The 17,134-nt window shown below is 43.0% G+C and overlaps 1 protein-coding gene across 2 annotated transcripts in view; it reads left to right on the top strand.

Moving 5' to 3' along the window:
- agap1 (ArfGAP with GTPase domain, ankyrin repeat and PH domain 1) overlaps positions 1-17,134 on the top strand; it is a gene marked incomplete at its 5' end in the record, with an annotated part of 339,845 nt that overhangs the window by 185,105 nt on the left and 137,606 nt on the right. For both annotated transcript variants that reach the window (XM_084050611.1, XM_084050610.1), the window contains 2 exons: positions 5,272-5,330; positions 5,822-5,909. In XM_084050611.1, coding sequence (XP_083906737.1) covers positions 5,272-5,330; positions 5,822-5,909 — 147 coding nt within the window. The remainder of the gene's footprint in view (positions 1-5,271; positions 5,331-5,821; positions 5,910-17,134) is intronic.

Here is a 17,134-nt window from a genome sequence, read left to right as displayed (position 1 = left end):
ACACACACACACACATTACATTCGATATTCGAATATTCCTCGAATAATCTCCCTTGAATCTGATTGGTCGCTTGGTGTTCAGGTGGTGTCCTGTGGAAGAAGAGGGCCTCCTGCCAAGCGTCTTGTTTGAGGCTGAATGAGAGCCAGCGGGGACCAGTCGCACGGCAGCTGCTGCTAAATGAAATATTAACGAGTGCCACTGGGGCAGAGCCCACTGGGCTGTGGGCTCTGAATGCCTTGCTGGCGGGCCGGTTTATAGCACTGGTCCTCAACGTGGGGGGGTGGGCACGGGGGTCCAAATGGACCCTTGCGGGTCTCTAACTCTGAGAGCGTACACATGGGACCAAACGGACCCGCAGGAATTTTACAGTTTAGCATGGCGTTCCAAAAAGGTTCCATTTGCACCCTCTCTGAGTTACAGACCCTTAAGGATCCATTCGGACCCCTGGTGGGCCCCGAACTAGACGTTGAGAAATTACGTTTCATAGTAGTGATTCTCAAAGTGTGGTCCAGGGACCCACGGGGGTCCTTGTAGGGTTCCAGGGGGTCCCCAGCAAATGTAGTTAACATATAGCGTCACAATCATTTTAAACACTTTGTCCATTTATATGTTGGCTATTCAAAAACAGCGGATGTACAAGCTCACAGTGCGTCACTTCGTGCCACACTGCGAGCTTGTACATCTGCTATTTTTGAAGATTTCCGAAAATTATCGAAAATGTTTGGGAACTTTTGAACAATTTAGATTGTTTTTCTCACATACATCTTCTTTTCTGGGGGTCCCTGGCACAAAACATGTTCAGATGGGGGTCCGTGGCCAAATACATATCAATTTGGGGGTCCTTGGCATGAACAAGTTTGAGAAGCACTGTTTTATAGACCAATTATTTGTTTACTAACATTGAGACTGGACGCACAGGTGATTGTTTCACGCAATCAATTCCCAACCTGTTGTTTCGGGGTGCGCTAGTTTCAGCACACCCCAACCCCCTCTTCTGTGTTGGCTAGTGAGGCGCGTCCTAGCGATACCTGATAGAATGGGTTTCATTGCACGCATACTGGTTGCACGCATACTGGTTCTTATCAGTGTGACGTCGTCTGTTAAGGGGTATATATGGCACAGAGGTGGATGGTTAAATGGAAACAACCAGTATTTATGCTTACAAACATTTTATTCTCCTGACTCCAGAGGCTGGTAAATGCGGCAACAATGTGAACGGTTTATTTAACAATGTAATGCAGGCCTTAAAGCTACAATCTGGAACTTATTTTTGAATGAATTAAACATTATTTTAACCAATCTGTATGGTAGAGTATGTTAACTCATTCAGTGCCAGAATTATTTCTGGCCCGTTTGAACACCAAGATTTTTCATTGAAAATAAAAAAGTACTCAGGAGCCGAGATACAGAATTTTTAAGTTTTAAGTTAACAAGGAAGTGGATGGGAGTCTATATCTTCGAAAAATCATATCTCCTTGGTCTTTGGGTCCAAAAAAAAAAAATGTTTTAATTTTTTTAAATTTTTTAAAAAGTCGTTTTAGTCGTTCTTGGCAGGCATGGCTTATGGACAAAGTCGTTTTAGTCGTTCTAGGCAGGGAATGAGTTAATGCGATATATAACTAGTACATCTGTATGGTGGAGTATGTTAACTCCTTCACAGCCAGAGTTATTTCTGGCTGCGTGCACCCACTGCCAGCGATTTTTCGATTTTCTTACCTTTTGAAGTAGTCACAGAATATTTATCTCCGGTATGATCGATCCCCTGATGGTTGCTAATCACTGAGGTGATTCAGGTGTGGTTTCACAATTGTCAACGAGCTCATTGTGACCTCGTTGACATGTGGTGTTTGATGTTTGAAAATGGCATGTCTCACTCAAAAATACTGTGTTTTTCACTCTTCGGAGTATGTTAATACAATATAACTAGTACGTCTGTATGGTAGAGTATGTTAATACAATATAACCAGTACATCTGCAGTGGTCAGAGGTGGTAGGACAAAAAGTGGTACTGCCTATAGGCTCTATGCACAGCAGCCACATTGGGAATGAATTGGGCCCCTTCCTTACTTCCTTCACAGGTGTTACCAATAATACCAATTAAGGCTCTGTTCCATTTAGTGTGGCATAGTGGTTGTTATTTTCAAGGACCTCCATAACTCTGAGAGTGTACAAATGGAACCAAATGGACCCTTACGGGTCCATTTGGTTCCATTTGTACACTCTCAGAGTTACACACCCACCATGAGGTGCAATTTTTTAACCAAAATGGAGTGTTTCTAGTGAGCCAACATGCACGATATCAGCACCCTGACCAGAATGGAACAGAGCCTTCATTAGTATAATTTGTAAAACCTGTGAAGGAAGTAAGAAGAGGCCCAATTTCTTTCCAACATGGCTGCTGTGCATAGAGCCTATTGACTATTGAGCACATGAGCTCAATATCTCTCCTGGACAAGCGAGAATTGCCTCTTGCCTAAAGCGCTAGGAAATTTGGTCAGAGTTCAAATCCCGGGTCAGCTTTTAATTAGCACCAGTTTTCAGACTGTACTGTACTTTTCTGTTGTGCGGGAAAATATTCTTGTCGTTTCCAGACTAAATCAAAGTGTAAGTAGTCCGGGGGGGGGGGGGGGGGGTGGGCAGTTTCACATGCCGTGTAGCGACGATTATCTAACATGTTGGCTCGCGCACATTTCCCACCAGGCAGCTTGTCGAGCTACTGATGTCGTTCCCTCCGCTTTACGCCCAGACACAGAACCCGGAGTCTGCCTCCTCAGTGTTCTCAACTAGCCATGCTTCACTGCTCTCACAAGCATTTTCATGTATAGAGCTTTTTTTTTTTGTCTGCCACACAAGTAAAATGTTCTGTATTAATTTAACTCAGAAGAGCGTGCAAATGGAACCGAACGGACCCGCTCGGTTCCATTTGCACGCTCTTCAGAGTTAAACCAACACTAAGAACTGTTTCTATGCAGGCCCAGACTCACCCCCTTATGGCTTTCAAGTGCTGAGTTCTCGTTTATAAACGTCAGTTATTTTGTATTGTTTCCGTCTATTATGATGGATGAGAGAACAGCGGCGTAATTGCGCCACATTTGTTTGGTTTTGGGCTAGCATTAGGCTAACCAGATACAGATGACAAATTGCTCTCTCTCTCTCTCTCTCTCTCTGTCTGTGCTTGGAGCGGTGGGGGTAATTTAGTTGCAGTCAAATACCAATGTTGCTGCTGAGCTGAATAAGTAATGGGGGGGAAGAAAAACTGGCTTTTATATTCAGTTATATCTTTAAATGAGGTAGGGGTGTGTGTGTGCGTGCGCGCGCTAAAGTTGAATGGATAAAAGAAAAGTGTATGTGTAGCTCGACACTTGCGGCCATGTGTGTGAGTGCATGCCTCTGCCTGTGCATGCTTGTATGCACTTGTCCGTGTGTGTGTGTGTGTGTGTGTGTGTGTGTGTGTGTGTGTGTGTTTTAAGCGTGCATGTACTGTAAGAGTGTGCTTGTGTGTTGTATTTCATATCTCCTGTCATCTGCATCGTTTGTCTTCTCTGCGTAGCAGTGCATGAACCTTTAGTACTAATATGTCTGATATTTAGTTAAGAATGTAAGCAGCCTGCTACCATAGGCTACTGTTTTCTGTTCGTGTTTCTTCTGCAGGTGTGTGTGTGTGTGTGTGTGTGTGTGTGTGTGTGTGTGTGTGTGTGTGTGTGTGTGTGTGTGTGTGTGTGAACTAACAGCTGTGTCCCACACTGAAAACATGTGTGTACTGTATGTGTAGCCACAAACATGCCACATGTGTGTTACAACCGTCTCTGAAAGTGTGTGTGTGTGTGTGTGTGTGTGTGTGTGTGTGTGTGTGTGTGTGTGTGTTTGAATGATATCCTGCAAATCTGATCATTCAGGCTTTTCTTTTCTATAATCCTGCCATCTGTCAATCAACTGTCATCTTTAATGAGACTCCTCCCCATCACGGTGGCTCTCTCTCTCTCTCTCTCTCTCTCTCTCTCTCTCTCTCTCTCTCTCTCTCTCTCTCTCTCTCTCTCCTCTCTCCTCTCTTCATGCTTGTCAACTTATATTTCTTCTCATTTAGTGCTCTCCTCTCCATCTCTTCATGCCTGTCATCGTCTCTCTCTCTCTCTCTCTCTCTCTCTCTCTCTCTCTCTCTCTCTCTCTCTCTCTCTCTCTCTCTCTCGGTTGACATGATAAGACAGCTGATTAGGAACAGATTGGGGTCCTTGATGCCATGACAAGTGAAGGGCTTCTCTGAAGCCAACAGCGCATCGCTGAACTGGACAGTAGCAGCCGTGTGTGTGTGCACGTGTGTGTGTCTGACTTAAATCAAACGTTTTCATGCTCGGCTTACTTCTGCCCTTTGTGTAGTATCCGCCTCAGTCTCATATCGTCGCTGTCTGGCAGAAACCTTGTATCTCCATTTTTCAACTTTATGTTTTTTTGGTAAATGAATACCCCACTTAATCATGCAAGAGTGCCGCACAAAGGTAGTGAAAGTAGCCGATCGACAAGCTCACAACGTGTCGCATCTCGACACGTTGTGAGCTCGTAGATCAGCTATTTTCACTGATAAAAAAATATATATAATGAAAAAGGAAACGTTTTTTGGACATGTGAGGTTTCTGCCCCGACAGTAACGATTGTGATCCTCAGTGACAGGATAAGCGATCCCTTTCCTGACAAACCTTCTATTTGTGCAGACATGTGGTTTTCGTCCAACGACGGCAGTCGACGAGCCTCTTAAAAATGTCACACCGCCTCCCAAACCACCCCCCCCCCACACACACACACACACACACACACACACACACAAAAACAGCCGAAAGACTACGTTAGCTTTTTTATCTAAAGTGTGGACGATAATCTTTAGTCATATTCTCAGAAAACACTCCTAAATAATGACCTGTAGGACAGTGGTTCTCAAAGTGGGGTGCGGGTACCCCCAGGGGTCTTTGTGAGGGTCCCAGGTGGTCCCCAGCAAAAGTAGTTAACATAGCATTACAATCATTTTGACCACTTTATCCGTTTATATGTTGGCTGCGAGCTTGTACATCTGCCATTTTTGAACATTTTAGAAAACAATAGAAAGTGTTATTATTTATTTTGAATTATTTGTGCATACATCTTCTCTTCTGGAGGTCCTGGCACAAAACCTTTTAAAAATGTCGATTTCCACACAATTATGTGTAGTAATGCAAACACACTTGTGTGTGTGCACGTGCACTGTTGACTGATGTGCACATTTCTTGCTGTGTGTGTTTCAGATGCATTTGTTAACAGTCAGGAGTGGACACTCAGCCGGACGGTACCCGAACTCAAAGTGGTGAGTTGAATTCAGACACGCGCACACGCACGCACGCACGCACACACGCACACACACACACACACACACGCACAAGCACACACACGCACGCGCGCACGCACGCACGCACACGCACACACGCACACATGCACACTCATGCGCGCAACACGTGTATACATTTAGTCAATTCCAGTGACGGAAGAAGCACTTACATTTCTTACAGTGGTGAAATATTCTGTTACAAGTACAAGTCCGGTAATCAAACTTTACTTGAGTAAAAAAGTACAAAAGTATTGGCAAAATATACTAGTATATATATACTAGTATAATAGTACAGCACTTGAGTAAATATAATTAGTTACTTTCCACCACTGCATTTTGTAAATTCTGAAAAACTCAACAGGCAGCCCCTAAAACAGTGGAGCTTACGTATCGTTTTACCAGTGTGATTAGCGGACCCTTATATTTTATTTTATAACACATATGCTGACTCATCTCCCCTCCTCCCCCAGGGCATTGTGGGTAACCTGGCCAGTGGCAAGTCGGCGCTGGTCCACAGGTATCTGACAGGGACCTACGTCCAGGAGGAGTCTCCAGAAGGTACACACACAAACACCACCTCATTCTCATCCTCTTCTGTCACTCTCTCTCTCGCTTATCCAAGCTGCAATCCGGAACTTATGTTTTAACCAATCTGTATGGTATGTTAAAGGAGTAGTTTTTAAGTTTCAGGTCAATTAGTATTGACCCATGACCCGGTCATCAATTTCTTTTTTTTTTATTAACATTTTGTTACTTTTTTTTTTACTTTCTAGAAAGAATAGAATAATAAATAACCAGTCACCAAAAACCAGTGTGATACGACAAAGAATAATACTGGAATAACGTGTTTTAACTGATTGAGTGCCATTAACGTGCTTCACATGTTTTTGAAAAAAAAAGAAAAAAAATTGAAAAAAAAAAAAAAAAAAAATTGTAATGGCCAGAAATAGATAATAATAATTTGGGCACTCAATGAGTTAACCAGTAGCCAATCCTCTGATAGATCCATTCTGCTGTTCAAACGGCGGTCATCAGTAGCCAGCTCATTGGTGCATGAACCGCCCGCCCCCGGCGCCAAAATGGTTGACACTCAGACAGGTCTAACCAATCCGAACGAGAGGCACCCTGATTGGTTAGTCGTTCTGGGCACCATGATTTCTGGACCAATGACAGAGCTTCTCAGATATTCAGATATCAGAATAGTTTTGGAGGCAGACTGCGGCCCCTAGAAGTGTCACAGAGACTACATTTGTTTAGGGAGCATTGTTAGCCGTCTAGATATAATAAAATATATATTTTTTTTAAATGTATGGTAGAGTATGTCAATACAATATAACTAGTACAGTACATCTGGTGGAGGTGGTCTCTCTACTCTTCTATTGAGACAGCAAGACCCTGGTGGACGTCTACTGGTCGCCAAGTAGTGCTGCCAGAAGCTCACAAGCCCAATTGCTCCCCTGGACAAGGGAGGGGATTCCGTCTCGGAAGAGCGGTAGAAGTCCCTTGCATGCTAGTAGAGACCCCCCGGTTCAAATCCTGTGTAAGGACATGCACAGACACTGTTACGGATTGCAGCTTTTTTGTTTTTGTTTTCCTTTCTATTTCCCACACTCTTTCTCTCTCTTTCCTGTCTGTCAATGGCGTTTCTTTTTTGTTTTTTTTTGTCCTCCCCAAATTTTCTCTCTCTCTCTCTGTCTCTCTCTCTCTGTCTCTCTCTGTGTGTGTGTGTGTGTGTGTCAGGATCTTGGCTGGGTCCAGTGTGGTCTCTTGTTTTAGCTTGAAACCCGGTAACCAGCGCTTCAGGTGCCAAAAACAACCCAGCTTAACCTCTGCGACACCGAAGGGGATTATCTCCCTGAAAGTTAAAGAGAAAAAGTCGATTAAATCAAAAACTTCTTGTGGGGGGAGGGTAGTTGAGGATAAGAAACTGAAGGATGGGGGTTTACCGCCTGCCCCCCCCCCCCCCCAGCTGGCGAAACGCTCGCGTTTTAAAAAGCTGTCTCTCACATGTGTGAGTCATATTTTTTGTCCCCAGGGGCACGCGCTCCGCTGCCTACCTAGTCTGCCACGCCACCTAGGTAGGCAGCGTGGCACCCCGCTGCTTCTCGCAAGGGGGGGGGGGGGGTCTTAAAGTTTCCTCTCTTTACTTCCTTCGCTTGAATCGAAAAGTAGGGTCTGAACAGAGAAACCGACATTTCAACTCCTACACTTTAATTTATGCATTTGTAACTCAGAGAGAGAATGTTACATTTGAGTTAAGACCCATTAAGACCTGAGGTGTCTTCTAAATCCTAACAGTTTTCTGAAAAACGTTTGTTGCTATATCAGTGGTTCTCAAACTTTTTCCTGTCAAGGATGCAAAATTATTTGCATTTGGCTGCAGACCCCCCTATCTCAAAATATTTTGTTCCAAAGACCCCCAATAGCAAAGATTATAGGTAAAAAAATATTAACAAAAAGCATAATAGATGTGAAAACAAAAGATTTCAAGATTTTTCAAAAATAGCAGATCTACAAGCTCAATTTGTTATATATTGCTAAAATCTAAAATGACACAGATGCTTTGCCCGGTTTTAATGGGTTAATGTATGCATTTGTAACTCAGAGAATATTACAAATGTTACATTTGAGTTAAATTAACACTGGGTGGTTTTTCTGTACTTTTACGTGCACTATTGTGAGGTGTAAAAACCCACATAACTGCAGTTTTTTTGCAGTTCATTCCGTGTCTGACTAGAATCAAACGTTTTCATGCTCAGCTCACTTATGCCCTTTGTGTAATTTCAACCGCAGTATCGTGTGATCCTCAGTGACAGGATAAGCGATTCTTATTCCTGTAAAAAGGTTCTATTTTTGCAGACATGTGGTTTTCGTCCGACAACTGCGGTCGACAGGATCCTAAAAATGTCCCACCGCCTCCCAAAAAAAGATGAAAGAGAACGTTGCTTTGCATCCTAAGTACTGGTGACGACCATCTTACGTCTGTTCTCAGACTTGTAGAAACTCCGGCAAGAAATAATTATTTTGATCATCTCTTTTTTCGTTCCAGTCTCCATAAATATGGGTAACTGGAAATTGGCATAACGAACAACTAAAGGTATATGAAAACGGTCCATAAATACATTGAAAGATGCCACCATAGTGAGACTAGTACATGAGGCCGATTCTACAAATGTCTTCTAAATGTAAACAGTTTTCTTAAATTCCTATGTTGCTATGTCAGTGGTGCTGACACGTTGTTTGGCTATTTTTTAATAGCCAAACAACGTGATATATATAGCTAAAATCTAAAATGACACAGCTTTCTCGGTTTTAATGGGTTAAAAAGCCCCTGCTTCATCTCCCTATAGCTCTATAGTCGTGACTGTCACACGCCCGAGGACATTCATTCATTTTTTAAAACCCCGGAGGTCCTATCGGGGATGCCAACACCCCTCGCCAACCGTGCAACACGCAATTTCCCCGGGCCAAGTCCCACTTTTCACCAAGTCCTCTGCATGTTACTTTAATATTTCAACACCTACAGCTGGCATAGCTATACTCGCCGCCAAAGGACTGCGGAGAAGAAGATATAGGCTGCGGCTGTTCTCATAGGAAGTGCTGTAGGTTCGTCATAGTGTTAAGTGCCCCTTTAAGTCCTTGGGCCCACTGTAGGCCCAAGGACTTAAAGGGGCACTTAACACTATGCCACTTTGGGGAGTTTGCTCCCCTCTACTGGTTAAAAAAACAACAACAAAAAACATGCTAGGGTGACCTGGGTACGCCATCATTTAGAACAGTGGTTCCCAAACTGGGGGTCCCAGGATTCTTTTTGGGAGGTCCCCAGATGATTAGCTTAATGTGTAACATTGTTTTCTCACTCAACAGTAAACAAACCAACATATAGTATTAAGTGTATACAGTAGTGATGTGCGGGTCAGGTTTTTTCATGACCCGCCCGCTCCGCCACGGAACCCAACCCGCCTCAACCCGCCCCGCGAACCCATATATAAATCTATGGCTCAACCCGCCCCGCGGTTCGTACCTATAATTCTGTAAAATCATGAAGGTTAGAAAATAATCTTCAAGTACTGTATACACCCCAAGTGTATTCAAACTGTTTTGTTATTATTCTTATTCTTATTAGGAATAAAGACAAAACAAGAGTATGTGATTTATTTATTTGTTTTGAGACTTATTTATTTAATTGTAGTTTGGCTATTTTCACAATATTTATCTGTGGAACCGAGTCAAACTAAACGTCTACAATTCCAAGTGCTTGTCAGGGTGGGGGGTCCCCATTTCAAATATGATTATTTTGGGGGTCGCGGCCTGAACATTTTGGGAACTAGTGTACAAGACCGATTTGAACCTAGGTCCTCGCAACTCACAAGGAGAGCATATGGCCAGTAATGAGCTACCAGGCAACCCCTTACTCTTGGACAGCTTTGAACCTTTCCGAGGACATCAAACTCCAATGGAAGTAGTCTGGTGTTAAGTTGCACTTTAAATTCAGATGCACTATCGATTATTCTTCCCTTAATATTGCATCTCCTTGAGCTGAAACCACACACATACACGAGCACACACACACACACACGCACGCAAACGGAGGCTAAAATCTTAATGGTGGAGTCTTGTGTGATACTTCCCATCTACCTTCTCTTTTTAATAATTAAACAGTTAGTGCCCACACACTGGCCGTGAAGAGGTAGTTTCATTAGAAATGGTCGGTAGCTCCTCTAAGAATATATTCACAGATATACCTACTGTGCTCCTGTATAACAGGACAACGGGGTAGTTGTCACTACTGCAACATTATTTTCCATGTCTTGGAACTTTCAGCAGTGGTGGAGAAAGTACTCAAATTGTCATTTGCCTGTCAGACTTTCTTTCGGGGAGCCCTCCCTAACCGAAGCGTTCTGGTGGACTCCACTCCAGGGCTACCTTTAGGCTTAAGTGCTCTTAAGCCGTCTTTGACCTCAGAATGCCCCTCCATAGCCGCATAGCTCTGGGACATCCCCTGTCACCGGCTGGGATCCGTTAGGAATTTAACGACTCTGGCTCCTTAACGTTTCCCTCTTAACTGTCCGATTCCTTAACGGTTCCCAGTAATGATTCCTATAGGGGGTCCCAAATGGACACTTACAGATCTGTAACCAGATCTTTAACCATCATAACTGTGAGAGTGTAATTAAGGGGTCCATTTGGTTCCATTTGTACACTCAGAGTTATGATGGTCCTTGAAATTAAAAAGTTTGAGAACGGCTGGTATTGTAATTCTACGGCGAGTCCCACGGTGGGCGTAACCGGTTGCAACCCGGAAGCAGAGCAGTCCCCACGACATGATTTACGTTTCTGTGCCTATCGGTACATAACTCAAACGGCGCTGAGTAGGCTCAGGCGAACGTCGCAACGTTCGGGTCTCCAAAATGGTTTAGTCAATGGAGGAGATGCGAGGCAGCTATGCACAGATTTTCGGGTTTTCTAGGTGTCTATATGCACGGAATGACGTCTGTGCAATGTATACTAAGTTCAGTTGTGTGAGATCGGGTTGGGTTAGCTGTAATGGTTCCAAATCTGATGGAAACCGATTCCGGTTCCTCAAACCCTAGTCACTGTGAGAGGGGTAATGACCCCATAGCTGATGTCCACTCAGCCGTTGTGGGGCCTCAATTACAACCCCGCCTCGCCCCACCCCGCCCGGTCCGGTCCGTCCAAAATCAACAAAAACATCATCGTCGGCATCTGAAAGAAAGAAAGCAAAAACAACAACTTGGCAGCTCACTAAACTAGCTTTGATGTGGATACTTGGCACTGCCACCCATCTAGGAAGCAGCGCAGCCCGCCTCGCATAGCAGAAATTATGGGTCCGGCACTTTGAAAAACTGTTGCATAATAAAAACCCGTCGAGAGAAGACGGCGCGGGGGAGGGAGACATGGAGGCTCAAGTACTGTACTCATGTACTCAAGTACTGTACTGTCCTTAACACATTGACTGCCAGAATTATTTTCACTGCCTATTGTTATTCATGCCAGAGATTTTTCAATGGAAAAAAAAAAAGTACTCAGGAGCCGAGATACAAAATTTTAAAGTTTTAAGTTAACAAGGAAGTGGATGAGAGTAAAGATCTTCGAAAATTCATATCTCCTTGGTCTTTGGGTCAAATTAAAAAAAAAAAAAGTAGGAAAAAAAAATAAATTTTTTTTTTTTTTTTTGAAAAATTAATTTTTTGCTAAAAACGAGTTAACTCGTTTTTAGCAGATCTTGGCACTCAAGTGATGAAAAGCTAAAAACGAGTTAATTCGTTTTAGGCATTCAATGTGTTAAGTACAGTTTTCTGGTATTTTTCAGTATTTACATTTTTCAATACTTTCTACCTTCTACTCCTCACTGCATCTCAGAGGCAAATATTGTACTTTTTACTCCACTACAATTATTTGACAGCTTTAGTTACTTTGCCGATTTAGATTATTATTCGAAAATAGCAGATCTACAAGCTCACAATGTATCGCGATGTGACACATTGTGAGCTTGTAGATCTGCTATTTTCCAAAGATTTTTATACGTTTTGAACTTGTGAAATAGGACATTCTGCACAATGAGTACTTTTACTTTTGGTACTTTACATATATTATATATACATTTTTTTTGGTACTCTTTTGTCCTTTTACGCAAGTACATTTTGAACACTGGAAGTTTACTTGTAACAGAGTATTTCTGCATTGCAGTATTGACACTTTTACTTAAGTAAAACAATGTGAGTACTTCTTCGATCACTGCATGGATTAAGGGAGGGATAGGAGAGAGAGAGAGAGAGAAGGAAAACAACTAAAAACTAGATAAACGTGGGGGAGTTAGAAGTTGGGCTGACGATGTTTTCAAAGCCCCTCAACAAATCTAAAAATAAATCCCCTCTTGCCTTTAAATTCCCATGGTGATTGATCACTAACGGAGCGCAGTTTGGTGACCGGGCGACCACGACGCCACAAAACCGCCGACCACAACTATTCTTAGACGGCACACTGGAGCCTGGAGGCTGGAGGAGGCAGACCCCAGATCAGCTCCTGTCTGTGTGAACGTTTACAACCAGAGACACAAGCAGACGGGTCTACGGAGAGAAGCCCAAAAGAAGTGACTAGGTCGCATGATCACATCCCCAGAAAAAAATTAGTTAATATAGCATAAAAATCTGTTTTACCACTTTAACCCTATATACATTTACAAGCTCACAGTGCGCCGCAATGTGGCACGTTGTGAGCTTGTAGATCACCTATTTTTAGCGGTGCCAACCGCTCTAAGCTTGACTTTGTCCGTATGTCCGTCCGTCCGTCCGTCCGTCCGTGTGTCCGGATGAGCACGGGATTGTAAACAGCTATAACTCCAGTTTGCATCATGCCACCAAGGCCAAATTTGGTATGTGGACTTAGACCACCAATAGGGACGAGCATGCATTGCTGAAGTTATCAAAGAGGGGTCCAGGGACCCCCAGCGCCCGTATGAGCACGGGATTTTAAACAGCTATAACTCCAGTTTGCAGCATGCCACCAAGTCCACATTTGGTATGTGGACTTAGACCACCAATAGGGACCAGCATGCCCCCTCTGTCTTCCCATTGGCTGGCCTTCAAAGAGCCATAACTCAAGTTCGCAGCATGCTACGGAGTACAAATGTTGCACATGGACTCAAACCACCAATAGGGACGAACTGTAATTACTTAAGCCCCGCCCCCTCTGTCTGCCCATTGGCTGGGCTGTAAACAGCCATCATTCCAGTTTGCAGCATGCTACCAAGTAACAATTTGGTACGTGGACTCAGACCACCAATAGGGACGAACTGAAATGAGTTAAGCCCCGCCCCAAAGGCACCGCTTCCTTCACACAGGGTGTGATTTTTTTTTTAATCTTGGAGATAAAAAAGGGAAATATAACACATATAACACAAATCGTGTATGGGGGTCCCTGTCACAAGATATTTTCAGATGGGGGCCGGTGGACTAATACATATTCATTTAGGGGTCCTTGACATGAAAATGTATGAGAACGACTGATTTAAACGACAATAGACAGCAAGCTCAAAAAAGCAACTACACTTTAGAAACAAGCCCCCCAAAAAACGCAACCTGCAACTGCCAATTATTTACAGAAAAACAAGCCCAAAGTCGCTTATAATAAGCATACTTGGCAAACACTGCTTACAACTGATCTCAGATCAGCCCTGTCTGTGTGAAACAGGCCCCTCGAATGCAGTGATTTTCAGCAACGTTTTTTCAAGCTCAACTTGGTGTTTAAAAAAAAAGTTCACGCTGCTATTTGTCTTTCCTAAAAAACCTAAAGCAATGACCAAGCAATTTAGAACGACCTCACTGGGTGACACAAGGGATTGACCGCGCCACAGCAGAATGCTAAAAGCAAACAGTGAGTTTGCCAAGGTACCGTAATCACAGTGTAAAAAAAAAGCTTTTAAAAATGTATATTTGTCACTCTGTGATAGTAGCTTTATATCATGGTGAGATAAGGATGATAACATTAGGACAATCGCAGACTGTTTAAGACAGCCATACATAAAGAGTGATATTGTCAACTTTGGCAACTATTAATTATTTGAGTTAAGATAATTTGCGCAATACAAAAAGTACATTGATCAAAATAAGTTCTGTTGGAAGCTTTTAACTTTTAAGTTTTGGGGCTGTACAGCAAGAAACCTAAAGTCACATTTTGGTCAATGTTAGACCACGTGGCAAAAAGAAATGATAAATCTCCCGCTTAAAGTTTATCGATTTCCATGTGTTGCCCTGCATATCTGTCACAGACTCCCTCCCCACGTCTCCTTTCGTAACGTCCAATATCTTAACGGCAACTTGAACGGGACAACCCTTTGTTGCCTGTTAAGCGCAATTTATACTTTGAATTGTACGACAGCGTGGCGGACCAAAAATGGCTGATCTATAAGCTCACAACGCGTCACATCCGCGACGCGTTGTGAGCTTATAGATCAACTATTTTTGAGCTTACAGATCAGCTATTTTCGGTCCGCTACGCCAACTTAGCGGTATGATGGGGCATAAATTGGGCATTAGCCGGGAGCGCTTTCTCAACATCAAGCGACATTGCCCCATTGCCCCAGAAATGATGCGGTATGTCACAGCAGAGCAGCATACACACACACACACACATGGAAGCAACTAAAAGAGAATTGAGCTAAAACAAGTAATGGTAATTACCCGGCTCTGCTGGCTGTGGCTGGCCGACGCAGCCCTTGGTTGCTTTATGAATGAATGGTTTCATTGACGTTCCACATCACAGCCCCGCTGCTCCAGCGGTCTGTGTGGAGCGCACTGTGTTTACCTAGAGCTTAACCTAGACTTAAAGAGATTGGCCCTGCAGGAGCAGCAGCCAGCGGTGTGGCCCTCGCTCATGTGACATGCATGCAGGTTGACCTCTGGACCACCATGTGTGACAATTGTTTAAAAATAATTTAAAAAATCAGGTGTTCCCAAACTTTTCAGGACCCAAACGTACAGAAATACATGACATTATTTAGAAACAGACTTAGACTTTTTTAGCATTCTGAAAAAGTATATTGTAGATGTATATAATAAGAAAATGTTTTCTAAATCCAAACGTGTTTTTGAAAAAATATATAAAAAACATTTTTTCATGATTTTTCAAAAATAGCAGATCTACAAGCTCATAGCGCGGCACTCGGTGCCGCGCTATGAACTTGTATATCTGCTATTTTTGAATAGCCAAAGAAATCTAAAGTTGACACAGATGCGTTCCAGGTCTGAATGGGTTAAAATACTAATCAAAACATAGTGTAAAACCTGAGGAAGGTCTACACGACCGGAACGTTGTTGCATCAATAAAAACTTCTCTTGAACGTGCAAGTGGCAGTGTGCGGGTAAATCTCTCCGGATTCTCACGAAACTAAACTAAAGATAAAGATCAGGACCCATAACAGTACTCTCCTCTAAACCTAACTAACCTAACTAAGATTCAATGTTTGGGAAACACTGTTTTAGGAGTCAGTCAACCCTACCAGAAGTGGGACCTTGTCTCGCTTACACAGTGAAATCCTCAGTGTTAACTCAGCATTTAGGACTCATTTACATAACTTTGTCGGGTCCAGAGTTATTGTTTGTTTACCTCTGTCAACTCACGGCAGTGATTAACCATGTGGCCTCTATTTTCATTGGGGTGCGATGTGGAGTGCAGCTATTGGCTGAATGTTGTTTACAGCACATTCTAATTTAACTCAAGACTTACAAATTGGATCAATAAACAGGCCTCAGTCTATAATATTGTTAATTGCATTCGATCGTTAGCATCAACTCCTCGAAAAGTAATGCTAGCTTTGCTCTGTGACATGTGCTCTGCGGATTCTCCACCTTTAAGCTCTGAGGAGAAGAGGTTTTTAAAAGTCTTATTGATGAGTGTAAAACGCCAAGCCAAGCATTATTGTCAAATAAGAAAAGCAATCGCTCAGCCAGCTTATACTGTGTTTAGTAGGCTACCATACTAAAATCACTGTTTCTCAATGTCAGGCCCAGTGCAAAGGGGTACAAATGGACCCTTAAGGGGTTTGTAACTCTGAGAGTGTACAAATGGAACCAAATGGACCCTCACATCCAGTGTTGATTTCGTCAACTAAAACTATGACGTAAAATGTTCGTCGACTACCTTTTTTTCACAGACGAAAACGAAATAAAAAGACTAAAATGTTAGTGAGGGACTAATGGAGAAGAGATCCAGTAGAACTAAAATAAGTCATTTTATGTTTGGTTGCGCTCGGGTGTTGCTCTCTGAAAATAGCAGATCTACCAGCTCACAACACGTCGCAGCGAGCTTGTATATCGGCTATTTTCAGCATGCAACCAAGTGTAAAATCAAGGCACCGCCAAAATGCATTTTTGTCGACTAAATCAACTGTAGATTTAGTCGACTATGATCTTATGATATTTAGTCGACTAAAACTAGACAAAAACTAAAACATTTCAGATGACTAAAATATGACTATAACTTCTATTCAAAAGACTACGACCAAGTTGTATTCAGCAACCTTTTTTCACACCTTCCAGCCGACTGATCTCCTGACTTCATTCGACTGCCAGTAATCTGTAGCAGTCTGTTTGGTGGAGAGCCAGCTTTACCTGTAGATTGGGGTCTCAGAGATTTAAACAATGGTATCAAATGGGGGTCTGTAAAAATAAATAAAAATAATGGGTTTAGAATCAGTGAACTATAGATGAAGTGGTGCTACAGTGGTCCCAGCCATGATCTCTCTGTCTCCTGGTTGCCATGGAGATGGTTGTGAAGTGATTTTCTGTGTGCTGATAACAAACTTGCACTGGTCTGCTGGGAAGCCCTCTACTGACTGTCTGTCTGTCTGTCTGTCTGTGTCTCTCTCTCTCTCTCTCTCTCTCTCTCTCTCTCTCTCTCTCTCTCTCTCTCTCTCTCTCTCTCTCTCTCTCTCTCTCTCTCTCTCTCTCTCTCTCTCCCTCCCTAATATTGTATCTTGTTCTGTTCCTCTGATGTGCTCTTAACTCTCTATCTCTGTTTCTTTCTACTTCTGTCTTTCCCACACTCTTTCCTCCCACTCTGTCTCTTTTTCTCTCATTCACTCGTTTATTTCTTATCTGTTGCTCTACTGATAAACTATTGCACTCTCCTCTTCTTCTCTGCTCCTTCTCTTGTTTGCCTTCCTCTCTTCCTCTCCTTCTGTTCGCTCTTTTCATCTCTCGCGCCCCCATAAACCCCTTTGCAACCTCTCTCTCTCTCTCTCTCTCTCTCTCTCTCTCTCT

This window comes from Gymnoscopelus microlampas (genome assembly GCF_963454915.1).
Source record: "Gymnoscopelus microlampas genome assembly, chromosome: 24".
Classification (NCBI taxonomy): Eukaryota; Metazoa; Chordata; class Actinopteri; order Myctophiformes; family Myctophidae; genus Gymnoscopelus; species Gymnoscopelus microlampas.
Note: the sequence above shows the minus strand (reverse complement) of the source record. Positions and strands in the feature narration are given on the sequence as shown.